The 18,184-nt window shown below is 42.1% G+C and overlaps 1 protein-coding gene across 10 annotated transcripts; it reads right to left on the minus strand.

Annotated features, from left to right (window-relative positions):
- Window positions 1-1,267: 1,267 nt before the first annotated feature.
- On the minus strand, window positions 1,268-17,747 carry LOC128630130 (E3 ubiquitin-protein ligase UBR2). Of its 10 annotated transcripts, XR_008394411.1 has the most exons (8): window positions 17,369-17,710; window positions 17,043-17,248; window positions 16,857-16,950; window positions 15,922-15,966; window positions 11,623-11,717; window positions 11,367-11,510; window positions 2,154-2,279; window positions 1,268-1,615 (listed from the first exon to the last, which is right to left on the minus strand). XR_008394411.1 is itself a non-coding variant. In XM_053678723.1 (7 exons), exons 1-7 carry the CDS (start codon window positions 17,407-17,409, stop codon window positions 7,148-7,150), a joined length of 756 nt encoding a protein of 251 aa, XP_053534698.1. In that variant the 5' UTR covers window positions 17,410-17,747; the 3' UTR covers window positions 6,405-7,147. The 10 variants fall into 10 exon arrangements, 9 of the variants coding, with proteins under 9 accessions (XP_053534698.1, XP_053534700.1, XP_053534695.1 ...); XM_053678723.1 differs by lacking the exons at window positions 1,268-1,615; window positions 2,154-2,279 and adding an exon at window positions 6,405-7,278 and having other exon boundaries at window positions 17,369-17,747; XM_053678725.1 differs by lacking the exons at window positions 1,268-1,615; window positions 2,154-2,279; window positions 11,367-11,510; window positions 11,623-11,717 and adding an exon at window positions 8,930-9,903 and having other exon boundaries at window positions 17,369-17,709.
- Window positions 17,748-18,184: the final 437 nt, after the last annotated feature.

Consider the following 18,184-nt stretch of genomic DNA (forward strand, 5'->3'; position numbering starts at 1 on the left):
ATCTAGGTTTAAGACCCCATGGTCCACGGTCACTTCGGTAGTGTTTGTGGAAGAGCTCTTTTGCTATGACCTTACAATGTTTGTGAACCCTTTAGAACTTTCTATACATCTTCATTACCAGGACCCAAAACATCATAAGATTTTCACACAAGTATTAAAAGTAGATAAAGAGAACCTATTTAAAGATACCAGACAAAAATATTACACATGGTCATTTATTTATTGATGAAAATGATCCAATATTGCATACCTGAGTGGCAAAAGTATGTGAACCTTTGCTTTCAGTATCTGGTGTGACCTCGGTGTGCAGCAACAGCTGCAAACAAACGTTTCCGGTAACTGTTGATCAGTCCTGCACGTCAGCTTGGAGGAATTTTAGCCCATCCCTCATTACAGTACAGTTTCATCTCTAGGATGTGGGTGGGTTTACAGCAGCTGTGGCCAAAAAGCATTCTAGCAGTTTTTGACATGTATATGTATTTCATCAGCGCTGCTACGAGCTTATTTTTTCCCCCGTAACACTAATATAGCCTTATTCTCTGTTTACTCAGCAAGACTATAACTTTATTCTCAGTTCCTCTCCTTAACTTCAGTCACTTCCTCACTGAAACCTATAATCAAAATAACTCCAAAGCTCAGGACCCAAGTCTCTACTCTAAATCATGTGTCTAGAACACAGGCTCTGAACTCTTATCTAACACATTTGGTGTTTTATCTGCTCTAAAGCACCCACCTCAGCTCGTGCAGGCCGCTTAATTAGCTGATGACTTGAATCAGGGGAGTTTGGTGCAGGTTCTAATTGAACATCCTCAGGAGTGTAAAGAAGCCTCTCTCTAATATCTTTCTTACCGGTTCAACTCCAACTTCATCACCACCCCAAGAAAGCACTGCATGTTAGTAGTGTTCAGGGTCAGTATCTAAACTGATAGTCTATTCACACACACTAGCACTAATACACTTCACATCCAGTATTTCCTTCTCTAATGTAGTGGGTTCACTGGTAACAGGTTTGTCTGATTAGTATTCTGTTAACAATGTCGGTGTGTTGGTTTGGAGTTGTAGTTTGTGTTTGCCATGTTTGTAGTCTGAGGTGCATTCTGGGAAACGGAGTCGCTGGTTTGCTGTGACATGACAATGACACTTGAGAGTTTACTGTTCAAGACTCAGAATTACTATACATTACTATAATTACCATCAAGCTGCACATGACATTTTATGAAAGTAGTACTATGTTTTTGCTCATTTACCGGTACCTCATACAGTCAAAAGGTTATTGAATTTTAATTATTTTCTTAAAAATAAAATAAAAAAATGTAAAAACTGAGTTGTGATTAGTTGTGAAATTAGACAACACTTGCAGACTCGTCCTCTGAGGTGAAAAAGGTTTATTACAGAAAGATGGTTAATACAGCATAGAAGAAGTATCCCAGAAGACAAAAAAATTTACATGATCATCCTGTTTACAACGTTTACAGCCAGGCTCTTAATGCATGCTGTTACCTTCTTGAGCATCAGTGAATGTTTGCACCTTTTGGAATAGTCATGTACGAGTCCTTCGATTGTCCTCAGTGTGAAAAGATGGATCGGAACATCATATAACCGCTACTGGAAAGGGCTAAAATATGCAGGAAAAGCAAAGTATGAGAAGGACCTGGAGGATTTTTCTGAAGAACAGTGGGCAGTTTAACTGCTCAGGACAAACAAGGGACTCATGAACAACTATCATAACACATAAAAAGAGTCCTGGATCATTCAGGTAACGACACACAGTATTAAGAAGCAAACGTGTGTAAACTTTTGAATGGGGTAATTTTGATTAATTCAGCTATTATCTTGTGGACTATATGTAAACATCTGTTATGTGAAATAGCTTATTCATGGCGGTACTAAATAAGAAACTTAGGATTTTTATGATCAATCTTATTTTGTAAAGAGTATTAAGATTTTGTAGATACTGCAAGTGGTATGTAAACTTCCGACCGCAACTGTATACCCACCCAGATACCAACACACACACACACACACACACACACACACACACAAATTCAACCATTTAAAAACAGCAAGGACTTTTATAAACAATCAAAAATACACTACAATATGTACATTTTAACAAATTAACAAAGAGTCCACAGTTAAAACACTCTAAATACCTTCTTTTTGCAAAAGTTTTCAAAAGTCTTCTCTTGCACCCGCACTCTCGATCTGATGCCAGCTGGAGCCACCTCTTCATGGTCCCCTCAACCTCCATCTCTGCAGCTTTAGCCGTGAAGAGGTTTCTATGAACATTGGAAGAAAGCAATGCATATCGTAAGCTTATTATGAATCCTAAGCATTAATTACGTTTATACCATGGTCAGTGTGAATATCGGATTCTGAATGGCTGGAAGGTGTGCATTATAACCGTTTATTGCACAGGTAGTTCCAGTCAGTTTGATCACTGTGAGCATTTCTAAATCAACGCGCAGCCTACATGCACACACAAACACACACACACACACAGACACTCGAGCAAACAGAGACATTCGTGAACACACATTCGTACACACAGACACTTCTTGCCGGCGCTGTCTGCAACTTTGTCTGCAACAAAAAAAATAACTTTGCTGGTAAAAAGTTACATTATATTTCTCAGCAATGAGGTGTTACCATCACTGTTTGTGAAGTAATTCAACTCTCAGTTTTACTACACTACTGCTGCGCAACACTGACTATGTTTACATGGACAGCAGTAATCTAATTATTGACCTTACTCTGAGTAAGATAATAATGTGATTAAGGTGTTTACATGCGTCGCGCCACGCCGTCCGACGTCCCTCCAGAATTTCACGTCAACATACAGTTCGTCTTCGTTATGGTATAGTATACAGTTTTGGGTGTTTTTATTTAATTTTTTTATGAACGCTTTAAGCGCAGTTTTTTTTTGTCATGCTGTACGTGCAAACAGACAACTGCTTGAAGCCGTGAACTGCATCCCAAACCGTTCACTTAGCGTCTATATAGTAGCCGAGATAGATGTATTTTCCCCACTACAGGCCTATAGTAGGCAAGTATGCGGATTGGGACGCAGTATGCGGATTGGGACGCAGCCGTGCTCTCTTGTTCGCCATAAAATGTTGAGCACTGCCGTGTGTGTACGTGTCCTGTCGCAAAATGCGGTGAAAACTCACACAACGTTAATAATGTGATTCAGGTGTTTACATGTCTGTAATACACGTTGATAATGCGACTAAAACAGGAGTACTACATGTCTTAATTCGATTAGTGCTTACTTCGAGTAATGACTTTAATCAGATTAAGGTAATTAAAAATTGCTGTTTACATGGTAGTTTCTTAATCAAAGTATCGTCTTAATCGGGTTAACAGTGGATTATTGTGGTCCATGTAAACTCACTGACTGACTGCTGAGAGGCACATGATGCAGGAAATTCATACATGATTAATCTCTCTGTCTCTGATAGATATCTGTCAATTCATTCAAATAAATGTAATCTCATCACACTACTTTATCTCTGTGTCTGATTTATATCGGGCAAAATTCCAGATCTAACGACCTAACTAATAGAAATTAACTGTCATTTTAAACTTCTAATATCAATGACAGCTTTAACTTTATTAATTGTGGAAAGACCATGGTATAAGCGGGGTAATCCATGGCTAGGTGACGATTTGAACGAGTGGTTCATTTCCTCCACATCATGCACTAAAATCGTTTAATGCACATCTAGCCGTGGATTACCCTTTACATATCATCTGAGAGAGACAGCTAATTCTGTATGTAAACAGATATACTTACCAATCATGACCTCTCCAAGTTTGAGAGTGGCCAGTGAAGTCTTTCCATCGACTCCCCTCCAATTGAGGTTCTTTGCCAGGGAGTTAGCAGTCACCCTCTTCAGTATGCGCCAGGTGCAGTCGAGCACATCCGCCCTGTCAATAAGCGCCAACCAGTTTACCCGAAACCGATGATTTTTAAAACAATAATATAATATAAAATATAAATAATTAATAAGCATATATTGCCTTGTCAACTGTGTCAGTGCTTCTCACTACTCCTGCAGTTACCCTGCCCTGTGTGCTTTCCATGTTTTGCTCCTCTACCGAAGATTAGGTCATAACTGTTCCCTCATATCAAAGTGTGTCACCTTGAGAAAACAAACACTCTCAGTAGCTGTGTAATTGTGCAAGCAATTGTTAACAAAAAAAGGAAAAAAATTCTCACCAGTTTTTGCTTGCAATCTGGGCTCTGTTGCATCCTTGTCTCCAGACTACGCAGTTGAGGAAGATCTTGCAGGGCAGTAAATCTTCATCAATATCCAAAGACTGCACCTGGAACACCTGTAGTTGAAGCAATCTCATTGGTTTGTTGGTCCAGCACCATCTCTAATTTAGTCAACACCTCCCTCAGCATGGCTATGGTAAAGAAGTTAACAATATTTACAAACGATACACACTACAAAACTATACAACTCCATCCTCAGTCTTATTCCTAACCTACACAAATTCCAGTAAGATGGCTGAGTGGAAATCACGGTTAATTAATACTTACAAAAGAAAGTCAATCAGAAAGCAGAAGAATACTTGGTATAGCCGATACTGAAAAAAAAAAATTATTGTATCATTCTTTTTAAAATTTTAGTATCAACTTGGTACAGATACTTTTGACATCACAACTTACCAATTACAACATCCTTGAATTGCAGGGATGCCAAGGATATTTTCCCATTCATTTGTAACAGATAGCTGCACAGTGACAGGGGCGGCTGTGGATCAGGTGGTAGAGCGGGTTGTCCACTAATCGTAGGGTTGGCGGTTCCCAGCCAGCATGACTCCACATGCCAAAGTGTCCTTGGGCAAGACACTGAACCCCAAGTTGCTCCCGATGGCAAGTTAGCGCCTTGCATGGCAGCTCTGATACCATTGGTGTGTGAATGGGTGAATGAGACACACTGTAAAGTCCTATATAAGTGCGCCATTTACCATTTTACCATTTAGTGACGCAGAAGCGGAGTCCGTTCCATTCCGTGGTGTTTTAATTAACGGAAGTAAAAAAAGAGATGAAGAGAAGGGTGGGGTCTTAGGAAGCAATAAAAAGAACAGGTGACTAGATGAGAGAAAGCGGGACGCGGAAATGAGAGCCAGGTGAGAATGGCGGAACTGATGGTGTGTGTTTGCCAAGGACCATGCTAATGCTCTTACTGTGGATTATAACCTTGTGGATATTGATTCAGGAGGCTGGTGAACACTTCGGGAATATTCTGCCAAGGTGATTAAACTAGCGAGCGGAGTTTTGAGGGTTCGGAGGCACATCACGGGTTTTGAGATCCTTTCTTTAATACTTTTGTGGAGAACCAGTATGTTTAAATCGTTGGATGTTACTGTCTGTAAAGAACTCCGAGTGTTAAGCGGAATCTGACTGCCGGTTTCCCATGCTTTCGGGTTCACGAACTCCCGTACGCCTAAATCACCGCCATTGAAGTGCAGCTTTAAAGTGAACAACTTTTTTGTTTTGGTTAAGAATTATTTTGGGGTTAAATGTTTTTTTCTGCCTTTTGTGTGTGAAAAGTTTCTTTTATGAATAGAGCCTTGTTTCCTTATGGGTGTGTTTATTAATCCCACGTAGGGGAACTTTTTGGTTTTCATTATTTCGGTTTCTATGACTGAAACGATCTGTATTTTCTTATGTTTATTGCATAAATAATAATAAACTTATTTTGTAAGAATTGAGTAGCCTTATTCTGAGTGATGTCCAAATTACAAGTTATAAGTGACTGTTAATTTGAACTGTCTGGCGTCCAAACCCCATAAGGTACCACGCTACAGAGTGGCGCCCAAATGGGGACCGAACCGTAAGATTTAGAAAGTTTAGTTGGGGTACTGAACTTAACAGACTTGGACATTTGCGTTATTGATGGACTTGACCATTGTTAATTATTGTGAAATACAGTGTGTACATATATTTTCAGTTTTTCTGGTTGATGTTTACATGAAATGTATGGTTATTGAGAACATTCAGGAGTCTGTGTAACTACTTGCTGCTCTGTATTGTTTCTCTTCTTCCCTGGCCATGTCTACCCCTACCCCTCGAATCAAGCGCATCATTACTCTTGTCTTCTTGATGAAGGAAAGAGCCAGGCTTCCACATTCAGTGGAAAAGCAGAGACTGCCTGTGATTTTGCAAGCAGCTGTTATCTGCCTTGCTACAAAAGCTCAATGGAAGGGAAACCGCTCCCAGCCTTTTTCGGGCGTAGACCTCTTGCTGATAGGTGAACTTGGTGACCAGTACTTTATGGAAAATTTTCCAGTCACGCACAGTGTCTTACTGAGCAACAAAAGAGCCAGGCTTCCACTTTCTGTAGAAAACCAGAGACTCCCTTTCATTTTGTAAGCAAATGAAACTGCTTTGCTACAAAGGCACAAAAGAAGGAAATCTGCTCTGTCCAAGGTCTCGCTTTCCGGCTGTTCCTAGAGGACCTGATCCTACGGTGATGACAACCGGTCAGTTATTAAAGCAAAGTTCAAAATTGCTAGCTTGTTTCTGCCCAGTCTCGAACCAGGGACCTTTTGCGTGTGAAGCAAACGTGATAACCACTACATTACAGAAACCACGACAGAAACACCCTTTAGCTGTTGCCTATGGTCTGCTGATGAGAAGAGCACATAGTTAAACTTTTGTTCAGCCATCTGCTTTGAAATATGATCCATGTCTATCTCCATGAAAGACTTGGCAACAAATGCCACACATATCTCAAGATTTTCAAAATCACTGAACCTTTCCTCAGATTCCTGCCCAAGCCTGGACAGGAGGTCACAATACTCGAGTACATCCAAAACTTTGGTTGCATTTGCATGGCTTTCTTTCTATCTGTACCAATGAGGGGAAGTGTTGCAATCTTTTGTTTTTCAATTGCTGAAGGTAAAATGACAGTTTTGCTTTAAATACCTTCACAGCACTGATCATATCACATATGGTTTTGTCTTTACCTTGTAACTGAAGATTGAGCTGATTCAGTTTCTCTGTCACATCAGCCAAGAATGCAAGATCAAGCAGCCATCAGACAACAGATTAGTGTCGTCGCCCCCAGTTCCATTAAAGCCGTAATTTCACTCACCAAGGAAATAAAACAGTGAAGTACCTTACTCCTACTCAACCATCTGACTTCTGTATGAAGGAGATCGCCATACTCTGCAGAAATTTTGAATACAAATTCTTACATTCAGCCATAATCCAGTCCAGACATTCTGTCATCTGCTCCGTGCAGCACTGCTTCATACACGCTGTAGGAGAAAATAAAGACTTCAGATCATCACCATCATCACCACCATTATCACCATCACCATCATCGTCCTCATAATCATCGTCATTGTCATCATTGCCATCATTGTCACCCTCATTGCCGTCATCATCATAGTCACAGTCATCATCGTCGTCACCATCATCATAATCATAATCGTTCTGATCATCGTAATCGTAATCACCATCATCGTCGTCACCATCATCGTAATCATCATCATCGTCACCATCATCGCCGTCATATCATCGTCATTGTCATCATCATCACCATCGTTATCATCATCATCGTCGCCGTCATCATTATCTTCATCGTCATCATCATCATCATGGTCATAGTCATCATCTATTGTCATCATCATCATAGTCACCATCATCGTCATCATGATCATCATCGTCAACATCATCGTCGTCATCAACATCGTCGACATTGTCACCATGATCATCACACTCCAATGCCCTACAAAACCCTAAAAAAAACTCAGAAAACCTCTGAAACCCTCCGAAATGCTAAAAAACTCAAAACCCCCAAAACCCGCCAAAACAGTCCAAAAACCCCTCAAACCCTCCAAACCTGAAAAAACTCTACAAAAAAAAAAAAAACCCTCAAAACCCCAAAAGTTGCAGCTTTATTACAGATGTGTTGAAAATGTTTAATTTCTCAAGGGTTTACATTGGAGACCCCCTAATGGTCAAAAGTATAAAGACATGTAGAACTGCAGCACAGTTAACCTTTACTGTGTGTAAAGGCCAAGAAGAAATAAGCAGCTGATATACACAACAGATAAAGTAGTTCCTGAAGGAGCCGGGCCAGACTGGGACAGAAATTGGGACAGAAACTGGGTCTCACACCCACCCGGTCCTCCCCATACACAATAATACATGTTTGATGTGAACATTAATAAAGCTATTGACCTGTAGCTGCATGATTTCATGTACAGTGCTGCTGTCACATGATTAGCTGAGTGTATATGGGCCATTGTTCCAGTGATACAATAGAGACTATAATAATTAGAAAATATATTTATAATTAAAATCTACAAGTTAATATAGGAAATTTAAGTAAGACTAGTGAATTTAAATTCAATTTGCATATCCCTCATCAAAAAAAAAGTTGAGCAGACACGACAGTACGTTTTTTTATTCATGAACACGCATATGTACATAAAATGAATCAGATCTCTACACTTAAAGGTCGTAAACCCTGTTACCTCAGTGTCAAGCCTGTTACCCTTGTGTAACCAGTGTTACCTCAGTGTCAAGCCTGTTACCCTTGTGTAACCAGTGTTACCTCAGTGTCAAGCCTGTTACCCTTGTGTAACCAGTGTTACCTCAGTGTCAACCCTATTACCCTTGTGTAACCAGTGTTACCTCAGTGTCAAGCCTGTTACCCTTGTGTAAACAGTGTTACCCTCACGTCAACTATAAAGTTTGTATCTCCATGTGGTATTCGTGTACTGTGAAGTATCTGGTGTTAAATTTTGGGAAAATGAAGAAAACTAAAGTACAAGTTACACTCTAAACACAAGCTCCATTAAATCATCTTCAGAGAAATGCTGTTACTACAGACTTCGTATAGTAACTGATACTCTAGATAAACATCCCCGCTCATGCCAAGGGACCAAGTGGACACACACATTCATGATAAAAAGAGACTTTATTTACAGTTTGCATTTTCATATCACTATAATTTGATTAAAATTACACCTCTTATTTAACAGTTCAGATCAGTAGTTCATAGAGTACAGAAGATACCAATAAGGCCACATTGTGAAGCACACACACACATAAAAGGACACATTTTGATATTTTGTAAAATAGTTAGTAAAATTAGAATAATTTTAAGATTTTTTTTTTTTTTTTTTAAATAGCAAGCTTTTTGTGCCAATTGACAGGCGTGTCTGAGTCAGTGAGGGCGGAGCTTAAGTATAATCTGAACTGTATAACATTACCACTAGCTTCTATTTTTATTTCTTTAGTATTTGTGGGCATAAAAGCCTGCCTATAATTAAACAGTATAATAGTTTAGTAATATCAGCTGTGCTAGCCCGTCACCTACCCACAGCACTAGTTAACATAGCGAACATTAACGTTACCTACCCAGCAGTCGCTATACAGCATTAAATAGATGATCAAGCTGAACAAGTGGAAAGAAAAGCTAACGGATGTCACATGATTAAGTTGAAAAAAAATTCACATAAGCTCCACCCATACTGAACCAGGAACACCTGTCACATGGCAAATTCAGTATATACTGACTGTGTGTGCGAGAAAGAGAGAGGTAATGCAACACATGTCCAGCAGAGGGAGCTGGTGAACTGTGTGTTTCTCCAGTACACACACCCCAGAGATAAAAGAGAAGAGAGATTTTCCTCCCATTAACCACAGCATGAGGTCATTCATTAACTCACACACAGAAATGAAATAAAATGCATTTTTAAATCCAAACCTGTGACTGTAAATGTATGTATAGTGTATGTGAACATGTACGCATGTGTGTGTGTGTGTGTTTACAGTCACAGTGTGTTTTACTGGTCTCCTAGCTGCGAGTTTCACTCTCAAAGGCGGGCTTATCGTAGTGCAGTGGCACTTCAAACACACTGCCTCCAAACCTGCAAGCCAATCACAGCACAGCGTACAGCCATTGAATAGAGCCTCCATATGGAAGCGTACCTCTGCGCTGAGGAGCATGCCCTCCTAAGCAGTTAGGGCAGCTACGAGAAAACAGGTTCCCAGTCCATCACTGAATGCAGAAATACATAACCAGAGCCATCTCTCCCTACAGCTCTTGCCTGGCGTCCCACTGAAGATAAGCAGGGTTGAGCCTGGCCAGTACTGGGAGACCTCCTGGGGAAAACTAAGCTTGCTGATGGAAGTGGTAATAGTGAGACCAGCAGGGGGGGCTCACCCTGTGGTCTGTGTGGGGTCTAAAGCCCCAATATAGTGACGGGGACACTACTGTATAAACAGCACTGTCTTTTGGATGAGACATTAAACTGAGGTCCTGTCTCTCTGTGGTCATTAAAAATATAAAACATAAATAAAAATAAAATAAAATAAAAAAAAGAGTAGGGGTATAACCCCAGTGTCCTGCCCAAATTCCCTCATTGGCCTTCTCGATCACCCCCTAATAATCCCCATCTCTGAATTGGCTACATCACTCTCTCCTCTCCACTAATAGCTGGTGTGTGGTGGGAGATCTGGAGCACTATGACTGCTGTCCCATCATCCAGGTGGAGGATACACACTAATGGTCTCCTCCCAGTGTAAAGCACTTTGAGTGTCTAAAAAAGTGCTATAGAAATATAACTGTAACCAAGTAACTTGAAGATGCCCCACCTGCCAGAGAAAATCACCATGAAACCTGCCCTGGATCTCCACAGGTCAACTCAGTGACAAGACCAAGACCAAAAACGGTCAGCCACTGTGAAGAACACCGCTGCTGAGCTATTCCCATTAGATGGAGAAAAGTATTAGAACAGCAAGGGCAATTATTTTTGGTTTGCTATATACGGGAAACATTTGGGCTTGAGATCAAATGATGAATAGGAGTTGATTAACAAATTTAGATGTAAATATTAGGAAATTAAATTCTGGTCAAACAACTTAAAATATGGCACCTTGTGTTTAAACCTACCCATTTTTCAAATGATCGAAAATATTGGAACATGTTTGGAATGTCCTAAAAATGACCGACATATCTCAAACCCAAATGTCTTCAGTGTATAGTAAAAACAAATCCTGGGCTTCAGAGGGAACTGTATTGACAGACCAGCGCATGTCCTGACACCATGTTTCCATCGAACCCAGGACAAGAATATCAGCGTTCTCACAGACCTTATGGCCTCTCGTCAGTTGAGCCACAATTTTGAATCTTTTTGTGGTCATGCTAGTATGTTTAGTCCAAATACAGGTGTGTGCTTCCAAAATAATACCCCCCCCCCCCCCCCCCACCCCACACACACACACACACACACACAGTGAACAAACTAGCTTATTAGCAGCAGCTTCTGGAATTCAGCAAGGCAGGCTGAAATACAGTGTGTGTGTGTGTGTGTGTGTGTGCACTTCTCACCTTCATGTGTGTGGTCAGCAGGACCCAGCTGCTCTGTTGCATGCAGAGATTCATATCCAGAAAAGGCAGCATCGCTGTGTGAGAGACTCGGAGTTGGGGTGTATGCTGGAGACTGAGTCACAGTGTGTGTGAAAGTACTCAGTGCTGCTGGGAAACGAATGCAAAGCAGAAGTGACCGTCTACATGTGCTGCTCCTCAACATCCGTCTCTAGAGAGATGAGAAACTCTCATGAATCCATTTACGCACACACCTCACCTCTACTCTGAGGGATTTGAGGATGACACACGTACATCGGGCAGGTCCTGTGATCCATCAGCCATGGCTCAACACATGCCTTATGGAAGAAGTGACTACACAGACAGACAGACAGACAGACACACACACACACAGGGTAAGTCTTACAGGGTTTCAGAATGTAAAGTTTCGAGTCCAGAGCTCTGAGGTGTACACTGGCACACGCTCATGAGTACAGTCACAGCTGCAGGATATGGAGGAGGAAGAGGAGGAACCAGAGACGAAAGAGGAAAAATGAGAGGAGTGGGAGGAGCCAGAGGACGAGCCAGAGCCTAGTGAACACATGGTTGAGTGCGAGGAGGAAGAGGAAGGTGATGGTAAAAAGCTTCACTGACGTTCAACTGGCCTCTAGTGAAGTTGTGCATCAGTGTGCAGCCACTGAAGTGCAGAGTCCAAATGATGTCACACATCAAGAGGAATCGTTTGATTCACTGGTGCATTCTGGGAAACAGTGTTTGTCTGAAGGGAGGAAACAGGAAGCACTGGACTTTTTTCTGAAGGCCACTGACATTAACACTGGAGACAGTGAGATACAACTGCTCATCAGCTTACTGTACAGACACCTGAGTCACTGACACACACACACACACCTGCATCATCATCCAACCATACAGACACAGTCACTGACACACACAGTGTGTGGGTGGGTCTTCCAGCTAAAGTGGTTTAGAATTAGGCCTAGATTTGAGGAATGCTGTATGGTGCGTGCTCTATGCCATATGAGGAGTTTTGTACATCAAAGCAAGCACTGATCATGTTTGGGGACACAAGCTCCGCCTGCTTGCCCTTTATGTATGTTATACAACATGGCTAAATTTTTTTGACTTTTTCTTCAATTAAAGCACTGAGATGAACAGCCACATCTGTTTCAGATTCATATTTACACTTACTCTTGCACTATTAACACTAAATCCCATTACCTGTATTTATGAATATTAACATTTGCTATTTTCATTACTTATGCTACTCCAATTAATAATCTTGCTGTTCATATTGTTATTTAATAATATAACTGTCAATCCAGCATCTAAAATTTTCACACTCCAACCAGACATCCCAAATAGCAAGTACGTTTGGGCCACATGTGGGTATTATCCGTCACATATGGCCTAGATATAGCACTGCTGAACAGATATGGGCCAAATTGTGACCATATTTGTCCTCGTCCTGCAGAGTATCCTCATTAGAGAACAGCAAGTCATGACGGGACACGCCAAACACATTCATGCCCTTCAGAGAGGAGATGTGGCCGAATGGAGGACGAGTACGTGTCCTCCAGTGTGAAAAGCTCCTTCAGCTCCTGCTTAGAGAAGTACCGACATTAGTTCTTATCACCCGTCCTCTGGTGGATCAAAGAGTTCTTAAACACCTATAGTAGGAAAACACACACGTGCACATACATGTGCAAATACACACACAAGCACACACATGACGAAATCATATCGTATAGATGTACCGGTTCAAGTAAGAATTTTAAATACACGACCAGGGGGAAAAAAAAAAACAAAAAACAAAAAAAAACACACGTTTGTACACCCTGGTGTCACGAATCAAGGATGGGTTCGGAAGCAATCGCAGATATATAACATTTATTATATGAACAAACAACAAAACATAGACACTACGACAACTAGGCAAAATACTGTGGCATGAAACAAAACATGTAACATGGCAGTCTAATACAACAAAAGACAGTGAATCAGTGCAGACAATGGCTATATATACACACGAGTGCTCATTAACCAAAACGTGAATCAGGTGCAGGTGGTCATGTGACATGTAGTGCAGTGCAGTGGCTGATGGGAAGTGGAGTCCAGAGCTTCCTGATACGTGACAGAACCCTCCCCCAAGGGCGCTACTCCCGGAGCGCCCAAAATTATACGTCCTCCATCTGGTGGTCCTGGCTCCCTGGAGAAAATGTCCCCCGCAAAATCAGGAGGCCGGGCGGCTTCTACAATGGCACAGGGAGGCTGAGATATTTCCTCGGCAGAGCATGAAAGCAGCGCGACGTCCCCAGCTGAACTGGAAGGCGAGAGAAGTCCCCCGTGCGGCCAGGGAGAGGAGTGTGGGTCTCCTCGAAGCAGAAGGGGGGGAACACTAGTTGCCATGGAGCAGGCGGGTTGAGCGACGACCTCAGCTGAACGGGGAGTCTGAGCGACGACCTCAGCTGAACGGGGAGTCTGAGCGACGACCTCAGCTGAACGGGGAGTCTGAGCGACGACCTCAGCTGAACGGGGAGTCTGAGCGGCGACCTCAGCTGAACGGGGAGGCTGAGGCTCTGAGGTCACTATGTGAACCTTGGGCATAGGCAGAGCTTGGCTGGCCGTGTCGGCGGACTGTGGCGTGAGCGGAGCTTGGCGGTGCGTGTCGGCGGACTGTGGCGTGAGCGGAGCTTGGCGGTGCGTGTCGGCGGACTGTGGCGTGAGCGGAGCTTGGCGGTGCGTGTCGGCGGACTGTGGCGTGAGCGGAGCTTGGCGGTGCGTGTCGGCGGACTGTGGCGTGAGCGGAGCTTGGCTGGGCGTGAGCGGCATTTGGTCATTTGGGTCAGTAGGCCTGAACGTGAACTCAGGGACGCGAGGCTTGATTTGGACCTCAGGGACGCGAGGCTTGTTTTGGACCTCAGGGACTTGAGACTTGACTGGGACTCGGACATCAAAGCCTGGTGCTAGTGCCTCCCCGCTGACCCTTTGCTGGACCTCGGCAGGTGAGCCCACCTCGTGGAGCTCAGGTTCGAGCTCTGAGGTCACCCTGTCGGTCCCGGGCTGGGTCTCTGTACTGAACACAAACTCCCCCTTGTACCTGGACTCCTCCTCCTGTTGGCGTAGCATGGCGTAGTCCTGCATGAACATAGGCGGTAAGTTGAAGCCCAGGTAATTCCTGCCGTCCTGCTACTTTCGTAGCGCAGCTTGGTAATCTTCCGACTGTTGGCGCAACGTGGCAAAGTACTCCACTAACATTGGTGGCATCCTGACGCCCCAGATATCCATCTTGGCTATCTGCTGCTTCTGATTGTTGGTCTTTCGTTCTGTCACGATTCAAGGTTGAGCCAGAAGCAATTGCAGTATATAACATTTATTTAAACAATCAAAGAACAAAACTAAGACAACTAGGCAAAATACTGTGGCATGAAACAAAACACGGGACCACGAAAGTCTAAGACAACGAAAGACTGTGAATCAGTGCAGACAATGGCTATATATACACACGAGTGCTCAATAACCAAAACGTGAATCAGGTGCAGGTGGTCATGTGACATGTAGTGCAGTGCAGTGGCTGATGGGAAGTGGAGTCCAGAGCTTCCTGATACGTGACACCTGGCACATGTGTTTTTGTTTTTTTGTTTTTTTAAAAGTTTTTAAATAATAACAAGAACATTAATACTGAAATAACACACACACAAATATGCTGTGAAATCTTAAACTTTTTAAATGTTATATTTAAATTTTTTGCACATACTCAACATCTCCCAGATTCATCAAGAGCTTCACCCAGGTTACTTTTCTTAAAGTTCTCAAATGAACAGAGCTCCTTACTGCTTCCCCTGAGGTCCACAGGAACACTGCTCTTTTTAGGGCTTCAACAATTAGTTTTATAAACAAATACTCTCGACTGTTTTTAATCAACTACTCCTGGGTAGCTGGAGTACTACTCCACTAAGCTTTTGTGGAGTGCCTTATGCAGAATGAACTTAAGAATGCATTTAGGCGACTTATTAGAAGGAATGTAAAAAGTGAGTTCTTAAAATAAATAAATAAATGAAAATAGATAAATAAAACCTGAGATGTATCTTGATCTCTGGTTTCCCTTATCGATGGCTTGTAACTTGCTTATCCAAGTCGATGGATGTAACTACCACCCCAAAGTGACAGAGAAAGGATACATGGCGTAATGGACTATCAAATATCAACAGATATTAAATGAAAACCTGACTGCCTCTGACAGAAAGCTTCAAATTGGCCGTGGTTGGATCTTCCAGCAGGACAGTGATCCAAAACATACATCAAGATCAACACAAAAACGGTTTACTGTTACTGTATTTGTTACACAAATACAATCACACACACACATTTGTAGTGCTTGTGTAGTTTCAGTTTGAATGTGTAAGCTCTGGGAGATTCACACACTAGAGGGTTTGAGTGGTTTCCCCCTGCAGTGTCTCCAGTTTTACAAATGCAGTAAAAATGGGAGACAGGAGTTAAGTGGTGCAGAGACACACACACACACACACACACACACACATACTGACTGGTATGTAAATACCTGTTATATTTCTCCTCCCTGTTTGCATCATTGATATTCAAAGACCTGCAAATAAACCAGACACAAACACACATAAGCTCAATGATACACACCTCTCAGCTCAGGGGTGCATTAACACAGCAGCCTGCACTCTGACCCCCACCTCATTATACTTTAATAATGTCCAGTGGATATATTCTGATGTATATATAACAAGTTCCATCACCTGATTTCTTTAGCTTTTGATACTCTATGGCTGCTCCTAAGGCCATACAGACTTCATATGAATCCATAATGAACTTTTTCACACTATCTGTTGTTACCCAGATGAGGACGGGTTCCTTCTGAGTCGGGTTCCTCTCAAGGTTTCTTCCTCTTAAAACATCTTAGGGAGTTTTTCCTTGCCACCGTCGCCACTCAGTGTCTTGCTCAGTTGGGATAAATTCACACCTTTAATATCTGTATACCATGTTGATATTTCTGTAAAGCTGCTTTGAGACAATGTCTATTGTAAAAAGCGCTGTACAAATAAAATTGAATTGAACTGCACTTACTCCTAAGGTCAGATCAGGTTAACGTTCTTTGCTTCCCCATGAGGCGCAATAAGTTTACAGACTTTGAAAGTAACACTGGCTTGATCTAAGACAGTGAAAAATAGTCCAAACACATCCAATTTGGATCTACATCTTATTGATCACCACACATCCATGAAGACTTTCCTGTACATCACAGATTAGGTTTTTGACTTTTCGGTCACAAAACATCCCGACTGATTGATTAATACTAGCTAATTTATTTGTAATTGCTCATATAAAGGTCATATTTTCTAGACAAACTATTTACTGTTAGCTGCTGATTCTATTGCCTACATCCACAAACATTTGAAAGCAGCAAAACTTTTTATTTGGGATTAAGTAGAAGGCTGTCTAGAAGTAACATTTTGCCCAACTCCTCACCTCTGCCAGCAGAGAGAGTGCATGATGTGGCCACAGCTGCCGGTATGGGTACCAAAGGACAGGTCAGGGTGCATGAAGAGGGGATCATAGCTCTCTGTAACACACATGTATCCTCCAGAAATAAGCACACTGGCTACTCAAACCTATCCAATTACTTGACTTGCACACTGTAAACCATAACCTTACCTGGATTGTGAGGGGGTCTTTTGCGGTTCTTGGACATGACCGTAGAGCGTTGGACAAAGGCAGCGAGCACCATGGCGGTGCCATCAGGTAGGATCTCCTGCGCTTCGTGACACATGATACGCATCTCCATCTGCCTCCTCTCTCCTCCTCTGGCACGCCAACGACGAGGTCCCACACACACCAGAGCACTGTCACATGAACTGGGGCTGTACCAAGCAGAGACGGATGGTTACGAGTACACTATAACCTTAATTTTATGTTAAGGTCACTCTGAATTTGTTAAAATAATCAATGTTGAATAAATGGATTCATCTTTTTTTACTCACCAGGAAATTGCTAAAAATGGCCTAGGATCCTCTCTACTCATTTACCCCAACAGAAAATGCTCGAAATGAATATGCAAGATAAAGAGTTTAAGGATGGGAATTTACTTATGTTATGTGAAGACCACCATTATATGCAAGAACTTTTAGGACAAAGAACAGACAACTGCTCAGCAAAGTCAAGGAAGTGTTGATGCATGCATTTACTGACATAAATGTACTGACTGGATATTGAGAATACAATACAAGTTGACTTATTAAGAACACTGCGTCACTACGAGCATGCTTAGGTACCTATGCTCTGCTGATGTAGAGGCTGAGACGTCCAGAGCCTCTGAATCCTGCGTGAGCAGATCTATGTACTTATTGATAAAATGACTCTGGCTCTGTAATGTTTGAGCCGTGGTCTTTTTCCAGCACAGTTCAGCTTTCCTTTTTCTCTATGCTTTGTCTTTGTCCCACACATTCTGCAACACACACACACACACACACACACACACACACACACACACACACACACACACACACACACGTAGATTTAAGCTCTTCAACACTTTAAAGGGTAATGGTTAATATGTCAGTGGAATAGAAAGTTGCTCAAAGTCTGACCTCCTTATGACAGTGCCCTGTTCCTTCACAGGGAGGTGCAGCAGCTGTGCACTCGCGCATCGTTTTAATGCTAACCACCATCTGTGTAGAAAAAGACACATAATTTAGGAAAATACTTTTACAAGAAAACGATACAGCAGTGCAGTTAGAACTACATGCACACACAATCAAAGTCTGCAAAACTAAGCAGTGTTCAATAGAACACATTTG

This window comes from Ictalurus punctatus, unplaced genomic scaffold, assembly GCF_001660625.3.
Source record: "Ictalurus punctatus breed USDA103 unplaced genomic scaffold, Coco_2.0 Super-Scaffold_100046, whole genome shotgun sequence".
Lineage (NCBI taxonomy): Eukaryota > Metazoa > Chordata > Actinopteri > Siluriformes > Ictaluridae > Ictalurus > Ictalurus punctatus.

What these genes read in the sequence shown, in the direction of transcription:
- LOC128630130 (XM_053678719.1), bottom strand. Translation starts at nt 14,510, where the DNA reads ATGTTCATGCAGGACTACGCCATGCTACGCCAACAGGAGGAGGAGTCC.